Source organism: Delphinus delphis, chromosome 2, assembly GCF_949987515.2.
Source record: "Delphinus delphis chromosome 2, mDelDel1.2, whole genome shotgun sequence".
NCBI lineage: Eukaryota > Metazoa > Chordata > Mammalia > Artiodactyla > Delphinidae > Delphinus > Delphinus delphis.
This window is the reverse complement of record NC_082684.1, coordinates 105,946,762-105,971,264: the sequence shown is the minus strand read 5'-3', so window position 1 is coordinate 105,971,264 and position 24,503 is coordinate 105,946,762. Positions and strand designations below refer to the sequence as shown.

General features: G+C 50.9%; 1 protein-coding gene and 1 pseudogene across 2 annotated transcripts in view; both read right to left on the bottom strand.

Annotated features, from left to right (window-relative positions):
* Positions 1 to 1,251: 1,251 nt before the first annotated feature.
* LOC132418613 (EEF1A lysine methyltransferase 2-like) lies at positions 1,252 to 14,209 on the bottom strand (annotated as a pseudogene).
* A 4,454-nt stretch (positions 14,210 to 18,663) lies between these two features.
* Positions 18,664 to 24,503, bottom strand: part of BLM (BLM RecQ like helicase) — a 62,065-nt gene continuing 56,225 nt past the window's right edge. Inside the window, exons 20-22 of one of the 2 annotated variants that reach the window (XM_060003622.1) lie at positions 23,832 to 24,033; positions 19,717 to 19,840; positions 19,316 to 19,334 (exon numbers count right to left, since the gene is read on the bottom strand). In XM_060003622.1, the coding sequence (XP_059859605.1) occupies positions 19,759 to 19,840; positions 23,832 to 24,033 (284 nt within the window). In that variant the 3' untranslated portion in view covers positions 19,316 to 19,334; positions 19,717 to 19,758. Of the gene's footprint in view, positions 19,335 to 19,716; positions 19,841 to 23,831; positions 24,034 to 24,503 lie in introns of both variants that reach the window. The other variant, XM_060003621.1, reaches the window with a different exon arrangement.

The window sequence follows — 24,503 nt, the reverse complement described above, 5'->3', positions numbered from 1 at the left end:
TGTGGGCACAGGGGAGGCCCCATTGGATGTTCCTGCATCAGTGGGGGACCCCGTGTAGGCAGCTGAGGGGCCAGAGCTGGCAAAGGGGAAGGAAATGGCCATCCAGTCTCAGTACCTGCCCAGACTGGCTTCTGAGCTCACGTAGACACTCTGGACAGACTCCCAGGAATGCAGGGAATGGGGCTGAGGGACTGGGGCGATGGCTGGACCCATTTCCCTGGGACTGGGTGGTCACTGCGCCTTCCCTGAACCCCTCAGGCCTTCTGTATGGGTGGGGCCCCTACATCCCCTTCTTCCCTGGCAGGCAGCCCAGCATGAACCTCTCTGCTCCCCAAGCTCTGTTTTCTTGTCTGAGTTGCATAACAATCTGCCCAGACCAGCTCTGTACCTTGTGCACCCAAGACTGTAGCCCAGCACTGACCTTTGGCTAAAAAACCCCAACTAGCCAACCAAACAGACCTCTGGCATAGGGAAAGGCTATTGGTGGTTCTGGGCAGTCTTTCTGGGCAACTGGCTCTTGGGGACTGGCTGGGCCTGGAGTGAGCTTGGGTGAGTCCCAGTGAGGGGTCCTCCTGGAAACTGTGTCCTCCTGGCGAGAGGCCCAGCATCCCATCTGTGGGGCCTGCCTGGAGAATTTATCCTACACACACACACACACACACACACACACACACTCACTCATGCAAAGGGATGTCATCACAAGGGTAGTCATCACAGCACTGTTGTCTTAGCAAGACTAGAAATAACCTACGTATCCAACAGTGGGGGAGGGGGATAAGGGATTCCGGGCGTCCCCTCAGTGGAGTGCTGCAAGCCCGGAAAAAGAACGAGAGTCCCTGGAGTGTGCTCACAGGGGAGGGGGCAGCTCCTCTGTGCCCATCCCTCAGAGGCTGCCGTAAACCCTGCAGCCGGGGCTCCCATGTCCCTTAGAGGCCCCCTCCCCATGCAGCCTCACTCAGCGCCCTCTGCATCACACTGCTCTGTCCCTGCTGGGTACTGGGGCTGGGGCAGAAAGGTGAGCTGGAAGACCTCAGAGCCAGGTGGGCTGCCAATCCCAGCTGTGTGGCCTACAGCAACCTATTCGCTGCTTTTTTGCCTCAGTCTCCCCATCTGTAAAATGGGGACAATTTACCTACCTCGCAGGTGAGGTGAGCACCTGGTACACAGAGTAGGTGTCCGACAGAGGGGAATGTGACTTTCAGGTTCTGCCCAGTGGGAACTGTGGGCGTGCAGATCAGAGGCTGGGTGGGTTCAGGAAGGTGGGGGAGCCGCGGGCAGGGAGGAGCAGGGGCTCAGGCTGCGGCCTTGCCTGTCACATGCTCTGTGTGCGCCCACGGCAGACGAAGGGAAGAGTTCACGCCGCTGTTTCCTGAGGGAGGAGGAGGCACATCAGGCGACACAGGGTGACAGCCCCAGCCCTCACCCCGCCCCCCCCCAGCCCCCGCCTGTATGGAGATTCACCTGGCACTGCTGGGGTGGTGGTGACCTCAATTCACCCACGGGTGCTGGGGGCTTGCCCCAGAGCTGCGTTTGCTCAGTGAGCTCGCTACGTGAATAGAGAAAACGATTCGAGGGACCTTCTGGGGGAGCTGGTGGATACTGTGTGGGGTGATGCTTCCCAGGGTTCTAAGGGGCACAGGGTATGCTGAGCTGGAAGGTACGGGGGTCTGAGAAGGAAGTTCCCACTGGGCCTGGAGCCCGGGGACCCAGCCCTGCCCGGGGTCCTCCATGGTGTCTGAAGGTGTCCGACCCCCTGGACCCACACACCCTCAGTGGGCTCTGTAGGGAATCTCTTTCCCCTCAGGAAAGTTGGACTTTTTTTCTCAATTAAACTCTTCATCACTTTTCTTTTGTTACTGACTTGATGATTTCCCCCTTTCACTTCCCCTCCTCCTTTAAGCTTATATCTCATTGTTATTCTTTTAATAAACTTTAAAATAAGAAATACATGTTATCTTTTTTATATCTTTCAAGGACCCCATGAAGAAGATTTACAATGTCCTTATTAAAAAAAAACAAACAGGGCTTCCCTGGTGGCCCAGTGGATAAGAATCTGCCTGCCAACACAGGGGACATGGATTCAATCCCTGGCCGGGGAAGATCCCACATGCCGCGGAGCAACTAAGCCCGTGCACCACAAGTACTGAGTCTGTGCTCTAGAGCCCGTGAGCCACAACTACTGAGCCCGCGTGCCTAGAGCCCGTGCTCTGCAACAAGAGAAGCCACTGCAATGAGAAGCCCACGCACCGCAACAGAGAGTAGGCCCCGCTCGCTGCAACTAGAGAAAGCCTGTGCGCAGCAACAAAGACCCAATGCAGCCAAAAATAAAACAAACAAATAAATAAATAAATTTATAAAACAAACAAACAAAAAGGGACTTCCCTTGCGGTCCAGTGGTTAAGACCTTGCACTTCCATTGCAGGTGGTGCAGGTTCTATCCCTGGTTGGGGAACTAAGATCCCACATGCCTCCACACAGAGCGGCCAAAAAAAAACCAACCAAAAAAACAAACATACAATGTCCTTATTTTTCAGATGAGGAAATAGTCAGCGAGGACAAGGGACCTGGCTGAGGTCACCCTACTGGTAAGAGGCCAAGGCCCAGTCTCACTCACATGCCTTCCTGGCTCCCCGACACCAGGCCCCGGCTGGCACTGGGCCATAGGGCTGAGCAGAGCAGGCTGGCCCACGGGGGCCGGGGCAGTTCACAGCCCACAGAAGCGGGCAGGGGCCTGACCTGTGGGTTTGGGAGGTATGTCAGGGAGGCCTCCAGAGGAGGGGGTCTTGGGATCTAGGGGTGAGGGAAGGAGGGTAGGAAGGGGATTCTGGTGGAGGAAAAAGCACGTGCAAAGGCCAGGTGGTGTGGGGAAGGCAAACTTAGGCCAGGGTGGCTAGAGTGAGGGTGCAAATGGAGAAGGATGGGGTCAGGGCTGCACTCAAGAGGTGGGAGTGGGAGGTGAGGGTAGTGGAGTCAGATGGGGCTCGGTGCCCCCAAGGCTACAGGGAGGAGAACCCTGGCCGGGCACGTCCCAGACACTTACCAAGGCTGGGCCGGGCCCTCAGCTGCCTGGGTCCAGGGCCAGCTAGAATGGGCATCTTGTCTCACAGGCTTAGGATCCCAGGACAGGCACAGGAAACTCTGGCCGAGGAGCCAGGAGACAAGCTCAATGGTTCTTCCAGCCGAGAGGGGCTGAAGATCCTGGAAACCAACTCCCCTCTTCAGCTCTTCCCAGGACTTAGGTGCCCAGGTCGGGATCTGCAGAGACTCTGGGTCCTCATGCTGCCTTCCTAAAAACCTTATTTACATTAAAGTGTTAATGACTCATACAGCTTACAATGTAGTGGTTTCTCCACTCCGGCTATTCAGAAGAATCATCTGAGGTGTGTGTGAAGGTAATGACCATTGTTTATATAAAAATGACACATGCTCGTTCTCAGACAAAACAAAACAAGCAATCTAGAAAAGTACAAAGAAGGAAGCCATAAATCCCTCCATTAGAATGCCAACTTCCTGAGCACAGGATTTTTATCTCTTCTGTTCTCTGCTGTATGCTCAGCTCCTAGAGCTTTCTGGCACAGAGTAGATGCTTAATACAGCCCATCATTTACTGTTAACATTTGGTGAACGTCATCTGTACACAGAGAACTTTGGAGAGACAACAAGGTACAGGTAGAGAGAAAGGTAAATAGGTGGAAATAATTTTTAAAAATGGGATTGTACCACACGTGCTATATTTTAAACTACTTAATTTTAATTGAGTTTAACAGAAAGAAAATGAAAAAACTGCTGAATCTTAAATAAATTTTTACTTTCCACAGAGATATTAGTTCATAATGAATGTCTCTAACAGTAAGAAAAAAATTATGAAACTCATTAAGAGATTGGAGTCTTGGGGAAAAAGAATAAACCCTTCACTTTTGGCAGGCTCAGTATTTCTTGGGATGAAAAAGATGATCACTTCCTGTATACATCCTCCCTCCTCACACGCTACAGTTCCTGATTTTGATGCTAATATTTTCACTTTGTCAAGGTTTATAACACATATTCTGTTCTGCAACTATAATTCTCCTAGTATTTCGTCTTAGTCCTGTACTTAAATAGATTCCATTCCATTTTTTAAGCTCACTGTGCCCCTGAGTTTTGCACTCGGAGTCATTTCTTGGCTGAATCAGGAAAATCTGTGAAGGACTTTGAATGAGACCAACAACAAAAAAGACTGGTGGGTGTCCTGCATGTAGGGACTCATGCCATTCATTGTCTTTGAGCAAATCTAAGTTGTAGAAAACCTAGAGTAGGGCTTGTTTATCAGAAATGCAAATGGATTTTGTCCAGTGGAATACAACTGACTGCTGTCTGTGGCCATTCATCAGTTTTACACGTATATGTAAATTCATTTCAGTATTTCTTATCTGCCTATATATGTGTGTGTTGTTCCAATTTTCCTTTGAATCAATTGGAAAATATTACTTGTTCCCTAATTACTTAATGAGTTTAATAAAAATTTTGACATGTGTTCATTTTATATTGTCTGAGAGTCATGATTTTACCTTTGAAAAATGGACACTTTTTTTTTGGCTGTGCTGTGTGGCTTGCGGGATTTTAGTTCCCCAACCAGGGACTGAACCTGGGGCCACGGCAGTGAAAGTGCCGAATCCTAGCCACTGGACCGCCAGGGAACTCCCCAAAACGAACACTTTTAATGGTTAGCTAGATTTCATGGCTGAGTATGGTTTTTTTTTTTTTCTTCAAAAAAAGGCTCAAGGGTGCTATTTTCCTCGACCCTTTCCATGTTGTCTACGAATCCAAACAACCTTACTGGGTGTCAAATTCTTGGTTTCCCCCTTTCCATACCACTTCGAACACTCAGCTCCCTTGTCTTCTGGCCCTGAATGTTGCTGTGGAAAAATCTGAGGCTGTCAACCAAAAAAAAAAACAAAAAACAAAAAACAAAACAACCCTCACAAGGCTACAAATAAGGAAAGAGTTTATTTGGGGTCTTAAGGATTTTAAGTCAGGAGACACAGACTTGGGTAAAACCAAAAAAGTGTTCCAGGGGAGAGGAAGAGTCAGGGGCTTGTAAAGGCAAAAGCCACGAGGCTGTGCTGACGCAAGAAAGGAAATATTTGTCCTTAAGGGATTGGCTGTCATGAATTATTTGAGGGTAAGGGTCCAATATGTATCTGGACCATTTGCATTTGCATTTGCATTTCTGGGACATTGGACAGATGTTCTGGATGCCTGTGTTAAGACGAGAAGATTCCATCTGGGCTGAGGCATGCTTAAGTCACACTCCCTCAGTGGCCTCCGGCTCCATTTTAGAGAGCTCCCTTAGCAATACTGACTCCACTTTTATTTTCTTTTCACGAGGCCAGACTGATTTTTCTCTCCCCTCATTGTTGACTTGGTTTTTCCTCATGGGTGCCTGAAGGGTTGTTTTCTTTATCCTTAAAGTCCAGCAACTCCACCGGATTCAGTGTGCTCCCGGTGTTGATCAGTCTGAATCCCTCTTGTACCCTTTCAATCAACACAGTGGGTTCTCCCTTTGGTTCAGGGAGAGTTTCTCTAAACATTCTTTTGCTTTAGCTGTTGGATAATCTACTTCAGGGACTCCAAGCCCTCTGAGGTGGGAAGGTCTGTGTTCCATAATGATCATCTTCTCTTTAGTTGTTTGAATTTGTGTCCTCTTTCTCTGAATTCACTGTGACTAGTTCAAGTTTCTCTCTGTGCCATGAATTTGCTTTTCAGACCTGGGCCCTGTGTTGTAACTCCGTTTTTAGATGTGCAGTGGTCCTGCTTGGGTCCTTAGTGTGTGTCCTTTCCTCTTCAAGCTCTCTTTGCATCTCCTGATGCTATATATATATATTTTAAATTAATTCATTTATTTTTGGCTGCGTTGGGTCTTGGTTGCTGCGCGCGGGCTTTCTCTAGTTGCAGCGAGCGGGGGTTGCTCTTTGATGCAGTGCGCAAGCTTCTCATTGGGGTGGCTTCTCTTGTTGTGGAGCACGGGCTCTAGGCACACAGGCTTCAGTAGCTGTGGCTCGCGGGCTCTAGAGTGCAGGCTCAGTAGTTGTGGCGCAAGGGCTTATCTGCTCCACGGCATGTGGGATCTTCCCGGACCAGGGCTCGAACCCGTGTCCCCTGCATTGGCAGGTGGATTCTTAACCATTACGTCACCAGGGAAGCCCCTGATGCTATTTTTTAATCGTCTCTCCTCTGTGCTCTTTTTATATCCGACTCATCTTCTCATTAACTTTTCTCTCTCCTGAAGCTATTAGTTTCAGGGAAGCTGCCTTTGATCCTCAGCCCCATCCCCTCCCAGCCGTGCCCTCATAAGATTTTCTTCCCCTTCCTGGCAGTTGGCAGGGTGGCCTTGCGAGTTCTTTTCATCTTGCTCAGTTAATTTAGCAACTCCACCACTTCTCACATGGGAACCAGGCTGCCTTCCCCCAGAAGGAGGGTTTCGAGAGCTGTGTTGTTTTTAGTCTGCTTTTTGGGAGCCCAAATGTGCAGGGGTTGGGGGAGACTCCCCCCACCGAGGCCACCCTTGCTGGGGGCACAGGTCTTCTGCTTCCTGCCATCCCTCACATACCCTGCACCCCAGACCCCCTCTGCCCAGCCAGTCAGGCCTGTGTCCTACTCCCATGTCCCAGGCAGCCCAGGATTCGTGAGGACGGAGGGCCCTGGAGGCCACTGCTCTGGAGATTGTCGGCTCATTCTCTTCATAATTTGTCGTTGTTGCTCACTTTGTCAGGTACTGGGGTAGGGAGAGTCTGTGTTCTCCCCTCACTCTGCCTTCTAAAGTCTGAAATCCTCTCCTAGGCAGCCTCTTAACAAATGCAGATTTCCAGGTCCTGCCCACCCAGAGGCCTAGAGGCCCAGAGACTCGGATGCTGTGGGTCTGGGTGGGACCTCTCCCTTCCCATCCCAAGTGATGTGGGTGTACAGGTCAGGGTTGAGGACTGCTGAGTCATTTACCAGGGCCATTTACATTTTTGTCAGATCAAAGGAATGTGTCTCATTATGTAAAATCACATGGCTATGAACATTTCATAGTTTTGGAATGTCCTAGTGGGTGGGCATATTGGATCACTCATTCTATTGGTGAGGATTCTGAGGCCCAGAGAGGGAAGTGACTTGCCCAAGGTCACGTAGCAAGTCAGCAACAGGTTTGAAGAACTGAACAGACAGGTTTGAAGAACTGGAAATTCCAACCCCAGATATGGGGCCTCCGGATCAGGGTAGCCAACTTCAGAGGGCAGGAAGGTCTCTGCCTGTGGCATGAGCAGCTCACTTCCCATCTTGGGGCCTTGAAGAGAATATGTGGTTGTGGCCCTTCCCCTGGGGAAATTCGGTCCGGAGCGTCACTGGGGACGGGGGCCAGGCCAGGAGGCACACCACCAATCCAAGCCCTCCCAGGAGGAGTGACCCCACTTCCCCTCATGCCTGCCTCACCCCATTCACCCACTGCCCCATAGCCACGCTCTCATCACCAGCCCAGGACCTGGTCAGGACCTTGGGCCAGGTGGCAGGTTGAGTTGTCCTGGTGAGGAAGCAGCATCAGAATAGATGGGGAATCTGGGATCAAGGCTAAAAAAGGGTCGGTCAGGCCTTTCTGGGAGGGTCCCGCACCTGCCCAGGGAAGGGGCTGCAGGAGCAGTATGGGTCATGACAGGGCAGTGCAGCTTGACCCTCCATCAAGAGGATGGGCCAGGGACTTCCCTGGAGGTCCAGTGGTTAAGACTCTGCGCTTCCACTGCAGGGGTGTGGGTTCAATCCCTGTCAGGGAAGATCCCGCATGCCGTGGGACTTGGTCAAAAAAAAAAAAAGGATGGGCCAGGAGCCTCTGGGCAGCTGGGTCGAGCTCTCAGCGTGTCCTGGGTGTTGTCAGCCCCCGGCCTGTTCTCGTCCTGCCCCACCAGCCTGGTGACATCAGGCAGCCTGAGGAGAATCCCGGGCCCAACACCTGCCTGGTTTCAGGGCTCAGCTGCCGCAGGGACTAGCAGGACCCTCTCACAGGTTGCGGTAAGGGTGGATTCCTGTAAAGGCATGGGAAGCGCAGGCTTCCTGTAATGGAGCTGCTGAGCTTGGAATAGATCCATTCCACAGGGAAACAAGAAATACTTGATTGGAGTATTTTTGTGAGGAGATGGGGAAAAGGAATCTCATCCTTCCCCATAATAAAGCTGCAACTGCTTTTCTCTCTGGGCCATTTCTGCTCTTTCCTTGCTAAATGCCCCCTCCTCCTCCTCTCCCACCCCCACCTGGATTCCTCTCTGTTGTTCAATCCCAGCCCTCTGTTTGCACAGCTCTTACCAAAACAGGGGGGGCTGACAGTAGCCCCCGAGGGTGTCCCGCTGAGTGTGTGAATGAGGACGGTGGCCACGGCTTGCCCAGCGCTTGCCATGCTCTGGGAAGTCCAGGAAGCGAGCCTTGTGGCAGGACCGCCCTGACCCCATTAGACACAGGAGCGCCCAGGGAGAAAGTGCCAACTTGGGATTCAGACTCAGGCCACCCAGGCCCCAGCTGCTGCTGCAGCCGACCTTGAACCCATCACAACATGCACGGGCTTCTTGGCTCTACAGCAAGCCCAGGAGGAGACAGGCCAGGTATCTACCACCATCCCACCAAATCCCATTTTTCAGATGAGAAAGCGAGGCTAAGGGAAGCTAAGGGCTCACGTGGCTGATATGCCCCAGAGCCTGCACTCACCCTGTTCTGCAGCTCTTTCGACTGTTTTAGTCTGAGCTGCACCATGGACTCTGTACACCTCTCCATGCCCGATCCTCCGGCTGTCCCGGCCACCCTGCCGAGCACACCATCTGCTTGGTCTGTGATGGGGCAGCTCCCTTCCTCTTCCCCAAGGCTTGTCTCCCCCACCAGATTGCAGGCAGCTGGTCATTATGGCGAACTGTCATCAGGCTTTTTTGCCTGGTGTTTACAATTCCTAATTTGTTCTCCCCATTTTGTAGTGTTGAGTCCTCTCCTCACTTTGGAGAAGGCTTGGCTCTCAGGTAAGGACGTGCAGAGCTAGCTCAGTCCTGGGTCTTGGTTTCAGGGAGCCCCTGTGTGCTCCTGGGAGGAGCTGTACTGTCCAGGGAGCCTGCTGAGGCCTTCTTCAGTCTCTCTGAGGCAGGGTCTCTTAACTTTCTAGGGGTGCTGGTCTCTTTGACCATCTGAAGAAAGTCGTGACCCTTCTCCCAGAAATCTGCACAGACATACAAAAAGAGTACATACAATTCAGAGGTTTATACACCCTCTGACATCCATCCCTGGGTCTTCCAGGGGTTCCTAGAGTCTGTATTGAGACCTCCTATGTTAGGAGGTGCTGTCTGCCAATTTCCAGAACCCAGAATCTGGTTGCTTACGATGATTAGATAGCTGGATGTGTCCATGCCTGAAGGAGGCTTTTTTTTTTTGCTTTTTGTAGATTCATTTACTGCTTTAAAGTTTTTAACTGTTCAGCAGTTACAGGAATTTTTTTTTAATTAGAAAGAAAAATATTTACATCTCAAATACAAAAGAAAATTTTAAATTATTCTTGGTTGATCTCTAAAACCCAACCACTTACATGCTCATGATTTTTTTTTTACCAACCCACTTTATCTATTCAACATGTGCATCCTGTGTACTTACTAAACATTTACTTGCACTTGTATTTTCTGTGTCAGGTTTATTCTCTCACCCTGGAGAGAGATTTCACATGTTGCTTCCTCTTCTCAATTGCATTGTCAGGATTAAGGCTTATGGCATCAAAAGTTCCTTTGTCAATACAAATATGAAATCCAGACAGCTTTGTGGAAGGATTCAAAAAGTCGTCTTCTTTTTTTTATAACTTAAAAAAAAATTAATTAATTAATTTTTGGTTGCACTGGGTCTTCATTGCTGCACGTGGGCTTTTCTCTAGTTGCGGCGAGCGGGGGCTACTCTTAACTGTGGTGTGCAGGCTTCTCATTGCAGTGGCTTCTCTTGTTGTGGAGCATGGGCTCTAGGTGCACGGGCTTCAGTAGTTCTGGCACACGGGTTCAGTAGTTGTGGCTCTCGGGCTCTAGAGCACAGGCTCAGTAGTTGTGGCACACGGGCTTAGTTGCTCAGCAGCATGTGGGATCTTCCTGGACCAGGGCTCGAACCCGTGTCTCCTGCATTGGCAGGTAGATTCTTAACCACTGACCCACCAGGGAAGCCCCCAAAAGTCTTCCACGTTCAACATAATGTTAGATAAACCTTCTTTCTCTATAATACTTCCAGAAAGCTGTATTGCAGAAGGAGAGTAATCCATTTCAGAAATATTAGAGAAACCAAATTTTGCCTCCTATTCTTTTAGTGATCTCAAGCCATATTCTTCAAGATCTTCATTTTCTCCCAGTTTCCCTCATTTCCTTCTCTATCAGACCAACAAGGTTAGCCAGTAGAACGCCATTCCCGTCCCAGTATCAAGCACTGATGCATCCAATGGAATCTTGTGTTTCTGCCTCCACCTTATTAGTCAAGCCATAACCAGATCTCTCCTGTATCCCCATACTCTTGGCAAGTTTGCAGCTCTCTCTCATAGACAGCATCCCAATGCTCTCAGGTGCCCAGTGCAGACGGGGTAAAGTCATCCTCTCCAGGACTGCCCTCTCGGGTGGTGGCTTCTTTTTTTGAGAGAGCAATTTCAAAAAAAGGATCAAGTTGAGAATGGCTGAGCTGAGTGAGGACTACAACCAGTTTATTCGCCAGTCAATTTCTGCACAGATATATGCAACAGACAACACATAGGGGGGGTCTATGCTACAATAACAAAAGTTCATGTTCAGTGAGTGCCAGGCAGTGTGCTACCTGCTGATCACGCATTATCTCATTAAACCCTCATAACAATCAATCCCATAGGGTTATGCTATTATGATCACTCTCAGGCACAGAGAAGTTAAGTAACTTACTTAAGGTCACACAATAAATGGATTCAGTTGGCCTTTGACCTCAAGCACTCTGACTCCAGAGCCATTTGATAGTCTTCCTTGCTATGAACTGGTGAAACACAGCCCACGGGGTGACTGGCCCCATCCTGTTCTGAGGTTTGGCTTTGGATGTTGTAGGGTCAAGGCAAAGGGACCAGGCTCTAAGTGGATGCTGAAATGACGGTTTTCTGGAGCACCTCTGTAGCACACTGGCGCCCCAAGCCCCCTATCTCAAATCCCCAGTGGACTGTATCATGAAGTGGCATTTGCCTGGCTTGGCAGGGAGACAGAAGTCCGCTCTCCAGCAAATTTGGGAGGTCATGTGACCCCATTTGACTCCATAGGCTGGCAAGGACTGGGAAATCTCAACTTACACTCTTTCCACCGCTTTTAAGGTTTCCTTTACCTCCAGTGCTCTCTGCAAAGCGCCTGTGGGAAACAGCGTTCCTGCTTCTGCTTCCCTGTTGCCGAGTCTGTTGAAGACGTACTTGGATGCTGGAGGAGCTTTTCTGTGACAACAGACCCCTTCCTGCAAATAGCTCTCACCAAGCAAGGCTGTTCCACCTGCACATTCCTAAACACCCTCTGGAGGCTTCCGGCCCACCCTAAAGGCTCGGCTGACATTGCGGGAAACCAAGGATGAAAGAGATTGCCTTGCCCAAGGCCCAAAGTTAAGTTCCCAGCAGCTAAGGTTTGTAATCACCCTGAGAGCTGACCACTGGTGCCCTTTCCTCTGCCCTAGGCAGGTCTCAAAATGTGGGCCCGGGGACTTCCCTGGTGGCGCATTGGTTAAGAATCGGCCTGCCAATGCAGGGAACACGGGTTCGATCCCTGGTCCGGGAAAATCCCACATGCCGAGGAGCAACTAAGCCCGTGTGCCACAACTACTGAGCCTGCGCTCTAGAGCCCTCGAGCCACAACTACTGAGCCCACGCGCCACAACTACTGAAGCCCACGTGCTTAGAGCCCGTGCTCCGCAACAAGAGAAGCCACTGCAATGAGAAGCCCGCACACGGCAAGAAGAACAGCCCCCGCTCGCTGCAACTAGCAAAAGCCCACGCGTAGCAACGAAGACCCAAAGCAGTCAAAAAGAAGAAAAAAAAGTGTGCCCGGGGTGGCTGGTGGCCTCAGCATCACCAGGGAGCATGTTAGAAATGCAGACCCTTAGGCCCCAGCCCAGGTCTTCTGATCCAGAAACTGTTTCACCCAGCCCTCCAGAGATGCTGAACCTTTGAGAACCACTGACCTAGGCTTCTGCCTTCTCAGCTGGGATGAAGCTCTGCACAGGTAGCGATTATTAGTTTGAATTCCAAGTCTTCCATGCATTCTGGTCTTCCCCACACGTGAGTGGACTTCAGAAAATCAGTAAATGGGGAAATTGGCCAGCTTTCTGAGAATGAGTAAGACACTAATAATCAAAAGCATCAATGCACACATACAAAAGGAAATCTAAGTGAATACTAAGGCCAACTGGAAGGCAACTTTCACTTGTCTTGGTGAAGCCAACAGAAGCAGTAAGGGGGGAGCCTCCCCACAGGCCTGGCAGTACCAAGTGGGCAGCGGGATTTTAAGATCCAGTGGGCCCCAGGCCCCCGTCCCCATCCTCTCATCCTCTCATGGGGAGGGCCGTCTAGGCAGGTGCCTTCATAGCGGCCCCTTCACCCACTCATCCAACATATGTTATTAGGCACCTGCTGTGTGCTAGGTCCTTCCAGCCAGAACCCCGGTCTGGGGCAAAGTGCAGACCTCAGCTAAGGACTGCGGAGGGAGTGGCAGGACTTGTAGGGTGGGGGTCCTTGCAGGCCACCTGGGGCCCCCTTCTCCTTTCCCCTGTGCCGCACCCTCTCCTTGAGCTGGAGCTCCTGCTGTGCTCCCCATTGGCACCTAGGCAGGTGACCCAGCACAGGGCACTCGGCCCCTGGAAGTGAGAAGGGTGGCCAGGTGGGGAAGTGTTGCCTTCTGCTCAGGAATGGGCAGGGTGGCCCCAGTGGCGATGGCCAGACCCTGGGGTCCCCAGCCTAGAGGCCACAGGGCCACTCCAGCCTCAGCACCCTGTGCAAGTTCAACTCCACTGACACCTGCTGGCCTCGCTTGGTCCTGGCCCTGGGCTGGCCCTGGGAGGGGGTGCTTGCTCCAGGCCCACAGCCTATTCCTAGTCCACTGGGGGCTCTGACCCCACAGCCCTTCTGGAGCAAAGCTAAACCCCAAGGTGGCCGAGTGGCTCTCCCTTGCTTTATTCTGATTATAAAAATGATAGAGTTTTTTGGTAAAAAGTCAAGCAATTCAGAAAAGTAAAAATCATCTCAATTCCACTACTGTTAATATTTTGGTGAACAACCCTCTCTATCTAAACACACACACACACACACGTAAAGTGACAAAATCTTTACTAGCCATGTTGTTCTGTAGCCTTTTAAAAAAAATGAGCTGAGCTGTCATTTAAGAGACATACAATGCCGAGTGCTGTGCCTTATGACATGGCCCTTCCTGCAGCCCACGAGGGACCTGGGGTCCCAGGCTGGGCAGCAGGGTGGCATGGATTTACAGCAAAGGAGTAGGATTCTGTTCGGCTTCTCAAAAACATGCTGTGGATGACTTTCTAGGTCAATAAGCAGAGCATTCATCACATGCTCTTAAATATAAAAAAATAAATTAGCACAGAGTTGGCATTTTTTTGTGGGGTGTTGGTATGGCCTTTGCGGATTTACTTGCCAAGCTCGGAGGAGGCAACATGGGCTGGACAGAACCCTCACGCGCACACGCATGCATACCCCACACATCGCAGGAGATCCTGGGCCCCAGGGGGGCTGCACTGGGGCCTGGACCAGGGGCTCCCAAATTGACCCCTCCGGCAACAAAGCATCCTCCTACCTGGAAAGGGCCAGGACTGTCGGTCTGCCTGACGTGGGATCGCTATCTCTCGGGGATGTCTTCAAAGCATGTCAACTGCCCCTGTCCCTGCCCCATGTCCCCTCCTTGGCCCGTGGGATCTGTCGACTCCTGTCACCTTGCTACCCTGAGAGCTGCTACTTCTCTTGCTGGATGAGCAAGAGCCTCCTGCCTGTCTGCTGGCGTCGGCCTCACCCACTCCAATCCTTTTCTGACCCTGGGGTCAGAGTAATTTTTCGAAGGCAAATTGGATCACGTCTCTCCGGCTTCAGAGCCTTCCCTGGGGACAGGTCCCGCCCCTCAGCCAGGACCATCTGGGATGGCTTCTCCACCTCCCGCAGCCCGTCCTTAACCCTGGGGAGGTCCCCTCTCAGGCCAAGCTCCATCACACCTCCAGCCTTTACCCCTGCGGTTCCCTGGGGTGTCCTTCTCGTGTTCTGAATTCCTACTCATTCTCCAAGGCTCAAACTTCATTTCCTGTGCCCACTGGACTGGATTAGGTCTCCCCTGGGGGCTCCCGCAGCACCCCCACACCCCAATGCTGCTTCTCTCCTTCCCCCGGGGTGAGCGATCGCTGTTTCCCTCCCTGACTGTGACCTCCCCGAGTGCCAGGGCCATGCCTGGCTCTCTGTGTTTGGCCCAGCAAACATTTGTGGGACATCTGACCAGAGGCGCTGGCAACCAGCTCGGGCGGCAGGGCCAGCGGCTACGTTTACCGTGCAGATGAGAAGTTGAGGCTCAGAAAGGCCACAGAGCTTGCAAAGGTCACCCAGCGAGTGCGAAGGGAGCAGGACCGCTGGGCTGGGAGCGGGGACCAGGCGGTGACAAGTGGATGGCGGTCCCCCATGGCGGGGCACGTGTGGCCTGCACATGGTAGGCTCGTGGGGCTGGCGTGGGAGGCCTGCTCTCGCAGTAACTGTCAAACCACGGCCGCCGCAGAGGTTGATGCTTCCGTCTTGAGGTTAGCAGGGATCCCTGCTCCCCAGGTCACGAGAGGCTTGGGGGCCCCTCGCTGGGGAGGAAGCTTCGGGGTGCTAGCCGTGAGAGGGACTCCGGCCGCAGGTCTCGTTTCTCAAACACGCCTCCTTCCAGGCTGGGGTTTCAGACCTGTCCGGAGAGCAGTGAAGGTCACCGGGTCTGGATGTCCAGTCGCCTGCCCTGCGGAGGGGGACGCAAGGACCTGTGTGCTCTGTTCCCACACAGAGCTGGGCAGGGGCCGAGGCCTGACCTCTGTGGGAGTTTAAGGCTCCTGGCAGAGGCTGAATACGTGGGACCAGGACAGGCCGTGTGTGTGGGACCCACAGGGACATACAGAGGCCCCCTGAGTAGGCTGAGGGGCCATCCAGGCTACTGATGCTCACCAAACTCTCTGTGGGATGCTGGAACCATGCAGTCAAGCTGTGATGACACCAAAACCCCATCCCCCACACCTGCAGGCAGCAGGGACACGGTCTCAGGCCCTGCTCCCTGGTTGGGAAATGCCTCTCTTCCTCAGAACCACTTGCTTGTGTGGACTCAAGTTCAGGCTTCCGGCTAGCCTCTTGTCCTGTGTTCTGTCCTTTGCCCCGCAACCAGAACAGGGGCCCAGCAGCCCACTCTAACCTCTATGGGATTCTGTTTCCTTCTTCCTTCTTCTCTTGCCAACATGGAACATGGGTCTGGCTGAGGAAAGCCGGTCTGGGGGTGGGGAGAACAGGAGGGTGAGTGTTTTTTAAAAGGCAGGAGCTTTCTAAAGGTCAAGGGGTCTTTGTCTTAGCAGCTCTGGTGGTGTCTGGCACAACTGTGGAAACTGAGCCCTTGACTCCTAGCAAACGGGGGCTGGGCCCATGGCCTGGAGCACCTAGCAGGGGCCTGTAGAGGCTTGGGTCCCCCAAGCACGTCCCACCAGCCTGCTTCTCCAAATCCTGTCTGTGATGCCACGTGGGGGACGTGATTTCTGCCTTGAGTCAGAAGTGACTGCTGGAGCCTCCTGGGGACTCCACCCTGGCCTCCACTAAAGGCCTTAGGGGCCATTGTCCCTCTGCTCAGGGGCCTCTGTCAGGATGGGGTCACAGGCTTGGGTGAGATTCACCCCTGCCACCAACCCAGGCTGCTGCTCAGAGCAGGAGAGCCAGGGTGGGGACTCTGGGAGCCTCCCAAGCACAGGGTGGGCCTTAGGGGCTCAGAGCAGCTCCAAGCTGTAGGAGGAGCAGCAGTTTCTTAAGAAGAGCAAGAGGGCCTGGACCACAGCCTCCACTTCCTCTTCTGGATAAAAAACCACAGCTTAGCTGTGCTGGCTGATAGTTCTGCAGCTTCTGTCCCTGGGGCCTGCCCCAGGGGCCTGAAGTTTTGAGCAAGCAGCCCCTGGGGTTTTGGCTAGAAAAATGGGGTTGGGAGAGGAGGTTGGATTGTTCAGGGAAAGAGCATAGACCTGGATTCCTTATAATTTATCTTCTAAACTGGAGCACTTTCAAGAATGAAAGGGAGCTGTCTTAATTATTACACCTGGGCAGCAGATGCAAACTGAGATGTATGTTACCCTAATTACCACCATTTCCTAGCTGTGTGGATTTGGGCAATTACATAACCTTTCTGAACTCTAGTTTCTGCATAAAAAAAGACTGATATGTGCCTGTTTCCCAGGGCTGGTGGAAGGATTAAAGGAGTGACTTACTATGTGTGAAAATGCCTGAACAGCCCTCAGCATAGACTGGGCTCTCCATGTTTGCTCTCTTCCAGTGAGATAGTGGGTTCCCTGTCCCTGGAGATAAGCAAGGACTTGTCAGCTCTCTGGAGCAAGTTCTCATGCTCCAGGAGGGGCTGGGGAAGGTATGTATATAGCTGGAGAGTCAGATTCTAATCCTTCCTGTGCCCTCCAGAGGGGTGACGGCGAGGGTGGGAGAGCCCGAGCCCCCACCCTCAGGCCTACCTGTACCTGGGGAGGGTGGGCCAGTGAAGGGTCCTAGGCTGGAGCTCCTTTGTGGATTTGTCCCCGCCCCTCCTCCCAGGTGGTGGTGATTTCGGCGCTCATGGAGGACCCCTACCAGCGCCCAGCCTGGATTGGCTTCGCTATCACCATCTCTGTCTTCGGCTGCCAGAGGTCCCAGTTTTGGTTCAGGGAAAGTCCGTGTGCTTCTGTCCTCCTAAGATGACGCTGTATGGATACGGTTGCATTCTCTGGGAGCTGGAGGCTGAACTGAAGGAGGCTGCTTGCATTTTCTGTGGCTGCTCCTGGGGACTGAGAAATTGAACAGACCCTGCTCCAACCCAACATTTTTTTAAAAAATTAGTTTATTTTTGGCTGCACTGGGTCTTTGTTGCTGTGCGCGGGCTTTCTCTAGTTGCAGCGAGCGGGGGCTACTCTTTTGTTGCGGTGTGTGGGCTTCTCATTGCGGTAGCTTCTCGTTGCGGAGCACAAGGGCTCAGTAGCTGTGGCTCGCGGGCTCCAGAGCACAGGCTCAGTAGTTGCGGCGCATGGGCTTAGCTGCTCCGCTGCATGTGGGATCTTCCCAGACCAGGGCTCGAACCCGTGTCCCCTGCATTGGCAGGCGGATTCTTAACCACTGCGCCACCAGGGAAGCCCCACAACCCAACATTTTTAAAGAGGTGGGTGTGGGGCCTGCCTGACCCCGGGCTACCCCAAGGTCTCCAGGCTTCAGGTTCCTGCAGCGAGTTCCTCTTCAGTGCTTGGTGAAAGGTGTAGGTGACAGGGGTGGGGGTGGTGCTGGCCCTGCTCACAGACTCTGCGTTCCACCCTGGGGCCCCCACTGCACTGCCTTCGCCTGTCCTCCCCATTGCTCCGGGAGCCCCTGGAGGCAGAGTGGGCACTGCCGAGGGCACAGCTAGCTCCAGAGTCCGGGCAGAAGAGGGGCTCAGTAAAGGAATGAATGAACGAGTGAGGTCAGAGCCAGGAAGTCACCCGATCTCTGTGGCATCAGCTCTGTGCAGAGGCTACCCACTCTGTCCCCAAAGCCAGAGCTGCTGAAGGTAGAAGGGTGTGACCTCCTGCCAGACACCCTCGTGCACTGCCAGCTCTCCAAGGCGACCTCAGGCCAGCGACATTATCCCAGCAGCCTTGACTACTGGCTACTCTGCCCTCCATTTCCTCTCCTCACCCCAAGAAGGTTCTTCTGGCCACTTGAGTCAGAGCTTGCCGGAAAGATGGTTCCTGAAAATGTCAGCTCTTGAAGGCATCTGGAGGTTAACAGTGCATGGCCCTCAGCAGACTCCTGTCTGCCAGTTTTCTGTCTGCCAGTCTCCTGCATTAAACGAGGGACCAAGGGCCCAGGTGGAGGTCGAGGAGGCAAGAGGTAGGCGTGCAGCTACAAGGGCGGTCCCTAGGGGTAGGTGCAGGGTCTGCCTCAGCACCATCTCCAGGCCAAGGCCACAGACTTCCAGCCAACTCCGTCTTCCAACACCTTGGGCCCAGGCAAGGTCTCCTCAGCTCTACCCTCTTGACGGAGGTCAAGGAGAGAAGTGGGACACCAAACAGGTGTAACCAAGGTTGCATGACAGCTAAGAAAAGATGTCTCCAAAAATGAGGGACTGGAAGTCCGAAAAGAGGTGCCAAAACACTATGAGACTTGCTGGCTCATTAGCCGATTCAGGGAGGGGTCTTGAAAAGTAAGGCTTCCCTGATGCTAAAGGACGTCACCAGCATTTAATACATTCTTAACATTTGACCCTGTTCTTGTGGACCCCAGATTCGGAATATCATCTAAGTGCTGACAATCTGCTAGGCAAGAGAATGGCATCTCATTGTTCTAACTGGTACTTTTAATGAGGGAGATGCAGCATTTTTCACATATTTGTGGGCTGTTTACATTTCCTTTTCTGAGAACAGCCTAGTCACATCCTTTGTTCATTTTTCTACTAGGTTGTCTTTTTTTTTCTTAATGATTTATAGATACTCTTTGTATATTATGGATATTAATCCTTTGCCATATATTGTTTCCCTTTTTTCTCTGTCATTTATGTTTTAATTTTGTTTACATTGTCTTCTACAAAAAGTTTTACAGTTTCATGCTGTCCCATGTGAGTCTTTTTCTTTGGCTTCTGTGTTTCATGATGTTGTACTTAAAATTTCTCTCACTGAGATGATTCAGCTGCTGCTTCAGATGTTCTGAGAAACGATGGCCACAACACTTGCAGTGGCAGCAAATCATGCATGCGTTTCAAAAGAAAATGTTTATTTAAAAAATAAGAACTGTCACCCCAAGCACTTATTTAAATATTAATAGATATGGATAAAAATTACAAATGGTATTACGAAACTAACAGCTTTATATTCACAGATGGTCAGATGCTGACAAACAACAACTAAGATCTATGTACACTGAGATGAGATTTGGTTGTTATGAAAATGCGTATGAAGGCTTAAGAAATGGCCTATTTACAGGCTTTGGTGGAGCCATAATCCCCAATTTTCTACTGACTCCTGATGCTGCTTGAGAGCCATGCAAAGCTGAACTGGGTCCAAATATGCTGGAGGATTTAGTTTTAGAAGGTATCCTTCTGCATGTGCTGAACCCCCTAAAATGCGACAAAGAAAAGAAAATTAAAATGTCAAATAAACCCAAAAGTGAACAGTTTTCTTTCTCTTAACCCGCATGCAGCTATATAATCCATGATTTTCCTTGGTGTTCCATGTCTCTGTGCATTTTCTGCCTATAATGGCCCTGGATGGGGTCAGTTTCCTTTACAATTCAAGGAGTAAATGACTGTCACCCTTTACACCAATTTGTCCTACGTTTGTCCTCCTAAAACATCAAGGATTCTGTGACTTGAGCCCAACCCCATGTGCCTTCTCTCTACCCTTTCACAGACCCCTCCCTCTCCCACGCCTCCCTCCAGGCATCTGAGCTGAGATCCATGCTTCCCATCTACTCCGACCACAGAAAGGAAGTGAGAATACCTTGTTTAAGGCCTCAATGCCCAGACAGTAGACACTGTGGAATTACTGTGCTCCCACAGTCCAGAGGAAGGGGGCTTTGTGGGTGGGTGGAGACAGAGCAGAGCAGAGCAGAGCGAGCCTCCTCCTGCAGAGGGGAAGGCTGCAGATGTGGTTCCCCGGGCCCGCAGCAGCTGGGGCCTGGCACATCTCTGTCAGGGTCCCGTTGCCAGGGGCTTGCTCGCTCGTCTACATTCCAAGATCTGCCTGCTCTCACCTCCCACTCGCTGCCTTTAAAAAAGGGTGAGGGCTTCCCTGGTGGCGCAGTGGTTGAGAGTCCACCTGCTGATGCAGGGGACACAGGTTCGTGCCCCAGTCCGGGAAGATCCCACATGCCGCGGAGCGGCTGGGCCTGTGAGCCATGGCCGCTGAGCCTGCACATCCGGAGCCTGTGCTCCGCAACGGGAGAGGCCACAACAGTGAGAGGCCCACGTACCGCAAAAATAAAATAAAATTAAAATAAAAAATAAGAAAGGGTGAGAGGCCCCTGCCACAGCCTATTACAAAGTCCTTCCAGCACCTCACTTCCCCCACTGATCTGAAGATAACAGCTTTTTCTCTCCCCTGAAAATAAATGGTTAAAAAAAAAAAAAAATCACAGGGTCAGCATGTTAGCCTTTCCCTAAACGAGTATTTCCCGCCCCATTGTAACAGGGCTGAATTCATGCCTGGTGTTAATTTCCTACCATCAGGGCACACAAATGGCCTCCGATCTGATCTCTGAATTTAGGGGCCCGGGTATCAGGGCCACCAGTCTGCTAATGACATTTTGGTGGGGCTGAGGGAAGAGTGGTTTTTTAAAAACTCTTGCTCGAGGGCAATTTTACTGCAGAACTGGCAAAGATGTGCTAAACCAGCAGAGAAGCAGCCTTAAATTTCCCTATGCTGATTTCCTGCTGAGATATTAAGTCCCCAGCAAAAACCTGCTGTTTATGTTGATTTGCAGAATGAATCTGCCATCAGCAGCCTCTATTTCACCAGAGTCATCCATTTTACTCCCACTCAGAGCCCAGAACACAACCAGTTCATTGCGTGTTCTTCTGAAGATGTGAAACTCTGAGGGTAGGGTGGGGTGTTAAGGGTTCTGGCAAAGAGCCACGTTTATTTTGTGGCTGTGTGGATCCTCAGCTAGGTGAGCAGCCTGGACACGTGGGAAGCCACCTTGCAGAGTGGTTCAGTGGAAACGAGGATAACGGGGCACAGATATAAAGAGGCTGCTACAGGGTAAAGCAAAGTTACACTACTTCCTGGTTTTAGCCAGTAGGGACTAGAAAATAATCCCACCTTAAACACACGGGCTAATTAAAAACTAGCATCAAAAGTGGTACTGGGGCTTCCCCGGTGGCGCAGCGGTTGAGAGTCCGCCTGCCGATGCAGGGGACACGGGTTTGTGCCCGGGTCCGGGAAGACCCCACATGCCGCGGAGCAGCTGGGCCCGTGAGCCATGGCCGCTGAGCCTGCGCGTCCGGAGCCTGTGCTCCGCAACGGGAGTAGGCCACAACAGTGAGAGGCCCGCGTACCGCAAGAAACAAAAACAAAAACAAAAGTGGTACTGGCTTTTGGACAAATATGAGTTTTACTACTTATTAGCTTAGGTTCTAGGCCATAGGGCAAAGTGCTTCCGTCTTATCAACAAAAGTTGTGAAAACAATAAGGGAGCCAATGGTTTACTTTGTTCTAACTACCAACAATGAGGAGATCATGATGGGTTTTCAGGAATCTCCGTGGACCACGTGCAGCAGTGAAAGTGCTCCAGGCAGGCCTGGGTAAGCCAGTGTCCAGTCCCACCTGTGAGACTGGTACCAGGCTGGGGACAGCTTCACGTAAACCTTCCCCAGGGGAAGCTTCAGGAAGCCTCAGCTTCCTCATGATAAATCCCAGGGAGTTGGACAGAGGCCTTTGAAGGTCTTCTACTCTGTGTGAGTGCCTGAGAAATGAGTATTTCCCCAAATGGGGGAATAAATGAAGAAAATAAGAAAATGTCCCTACTGAAGAGCATCCGCAGGTCACTTGCACACTAAAAACCACAAAAATTATTATTCGGCCATAAAACTGAATGAAATCCTGCCATTTGTGACAACATTGATGGACCTCGAGGGCACTATGCTAAGTGAAATAAGTCAAGGACAAATATTGTATGACCTCTCTTACATGTGGAACCTAAATATATATATATACATATATATAAACCAAGTTTATAGATGTGAGAACATATTGGTGGTTGCAAGAGGCTGGAGTGGGGTGGGTGTAGGATAAATGGGTAAAGTTTTTTTTTCTTTTAAAAGTTTAAATAGAATTAAAATAAATAAATAAAACCCACAAAATTAAACTAATATTTACTAATGCCTTTAATTTCTATACCCCAACAGAAGGATTAGCACATACAAGATGTCTGTTTATGGACTTAACAAGGAAATGACAATTTGGTAACATCTGCCTTCCTTTCTTTTCCCCCACTCAATTTTTGGTCTTTATTACCCAGAAGGAAAAGAGGTAGAAAAACTGAAAAAGAAAAACACAACAGGGCTTCCCTGGTGGCGCAGTGGTTGAGAGTCCGCCTGCCGATGCAGGGGACACGGGTTCGTGCCGCGGTCCGGGAAGGTCCCACATGCCGCGGGGCGGCTGGGCCCGTGAGCCATGGCCGCTGAGCCTGCACGTCCGGTGTGCTCCGCAACGGGAGAGGCCACAACAGTGAGAGGTCCGCGTACCGCAAAAAAAAAAAACAAACCCAAAAAAACCACAACAGCTTGCACAAGTTTCCTGAGGACTTGTTCCCTTTTCCTGTAAGCATTTCTGTTACAATACATAAATGCTTAGGGCCACATTCTCCAGACTGATGGGGTGGTCACAACCCTACCAGACCTTACCTACAAGGCAAGGGCAGAGCATGTCCTTGCAGAAAACAGGAAAAAGGGGCTGTCAGAAGCAGTGTGATTACGAAGAAATAAGACGCTGCCCAGATCGTCACCAGGACCTTATGGTAGTGCTATCTTTGTTCCGCCTTGGTGAGCAGAGAGCACCCAAAGTGGGTGCAACCCAGCTCAGGAGCCAGGCAGATGTAGGAAAGGGAAGATGGCGGGGCTGGACTGACCTCTTGGGGTTCCTGCTGTGGCCTCTTCTCTGCTACCCTGCAAAGCTTGGGAGGCTGGCTCTCCCAGGTGTTACTGAATGGCAGGGAGTGTGCGGAGCCTCCGCGTGGAGGCCCTGCAGATTCTGCAGCAATAGAAGCGGTGTAGCAAGTATTGGCGAAAGCATAAGGGTGATGAGAAAACAAAACCCTTTGTTGGGACTTCCCTGGTGGCGCAGTGGTTAAGAATCCTCCTGCCAATGCAGGGGACACAGGTTCAATCCCTGGTCCGGGAAGATCCCACATGCCGCGGAGCAACTAAGGCCATGTGCCACAACTACAGAGCCTGCGCCCTAGAGCCTATGAGCCACAACTACTGAGCCCACGTGCCACAACTACTGAAGCCTGCGTGCTCTAGGGCCCCCATGCCGCAACTCCTGAGCCCGCACGCTGCAATTCCTGAAGCCCATGTGCCTAGAGCCTGTGCTCCACAACAAGAGAAGCCACTGCAATGAGAAGCCCGCGCACTGCAACAAAGAGTAGCCCCCGCTCGCCGCCAACTAGAGAAAGCCCGTGCACAGCAACGAAGACCCAACGCAGCCAAAAATATATATATAAATAAAAAGAAACTTTAAAAAAACAAAAACCAACCAAACAAAAACCCCTGTTTATTCAGCTAGTATATGATTTACAGTATTATAGGTGGAAAATTCACTTAAGAGCAACTGGCAGAAAAAAAAAAAGTTTTTTTCCTAAGGTAATGTCAAAATTGGAGAAGTTTTTGCAAACTAGAAAACTTTGATCATCAACCTAGGAGTAGATATCTTAAAAATCTGAAACAAATGTTTTTGTTTGGGATCAGACCTTAATCCTGACTCCACAAACGGGAGAGGCAACATTTAACAATGGCAATGGCTTATTTTAATAAATGCTTCAAAGCAAATCAGAGCAGCTGTACTTTTATATTTTTCTCACTTCTACCCTACATTGCAGAAAAGGTGGCAGAACTTACCCTTTTGTCTTGGAACCACCGAAACCAGTTTTTCTCCTCTTAGACCTTTGGGAGGCTGGCATCCTTTTCCTCTTTCTTTCATTTTTGGTTTTATTTGCAAAGTAGTGAGAAGATATGGGTGTTTCCTCATCCAGCTCCTCAGGGGCATTTCTTCCAGTGCCTCTGCTGCTGGAGGGGCTTCTCCGTGAGGAATCGTCCTCAGCTACAAATGGACAATGCAGACATTTACCAGTGATGCCATTCTGATCCAAGTGTGGTTACAGTCTACGCGGAGATACACAGCACAGGCGTGCAGTTCAGCCAAAGCCCAGCTGCTTTCCTGTAGCATCTTGCCATTTGGATTCAAACACCCCACAAGAACTGAGCACTTATTTAATTTCACAAAGCCCCAAAGTAGTCAATGGCAATTTATTTTTAAAGAAAGGGGTTCAGAGTTCACTAAGAAAACGTGTGATGCTCTTTAACTTAACCAGAGACGTCAGGTTTTATTAGCTCACATTCTGTAGCCCACGTCCCTGTTATTGTATGGGCAATTAATCCTGTTAAGTTCTTTGAAAAGTATAAAGCGCTAAACAAAAGACAATTTTATTTATAGTTTTACACATGCTGAAAAAATAAGTCCAACATAAGGAAAACATAACTATGTCCTGCACCTCATCTTTGGGCAATAGT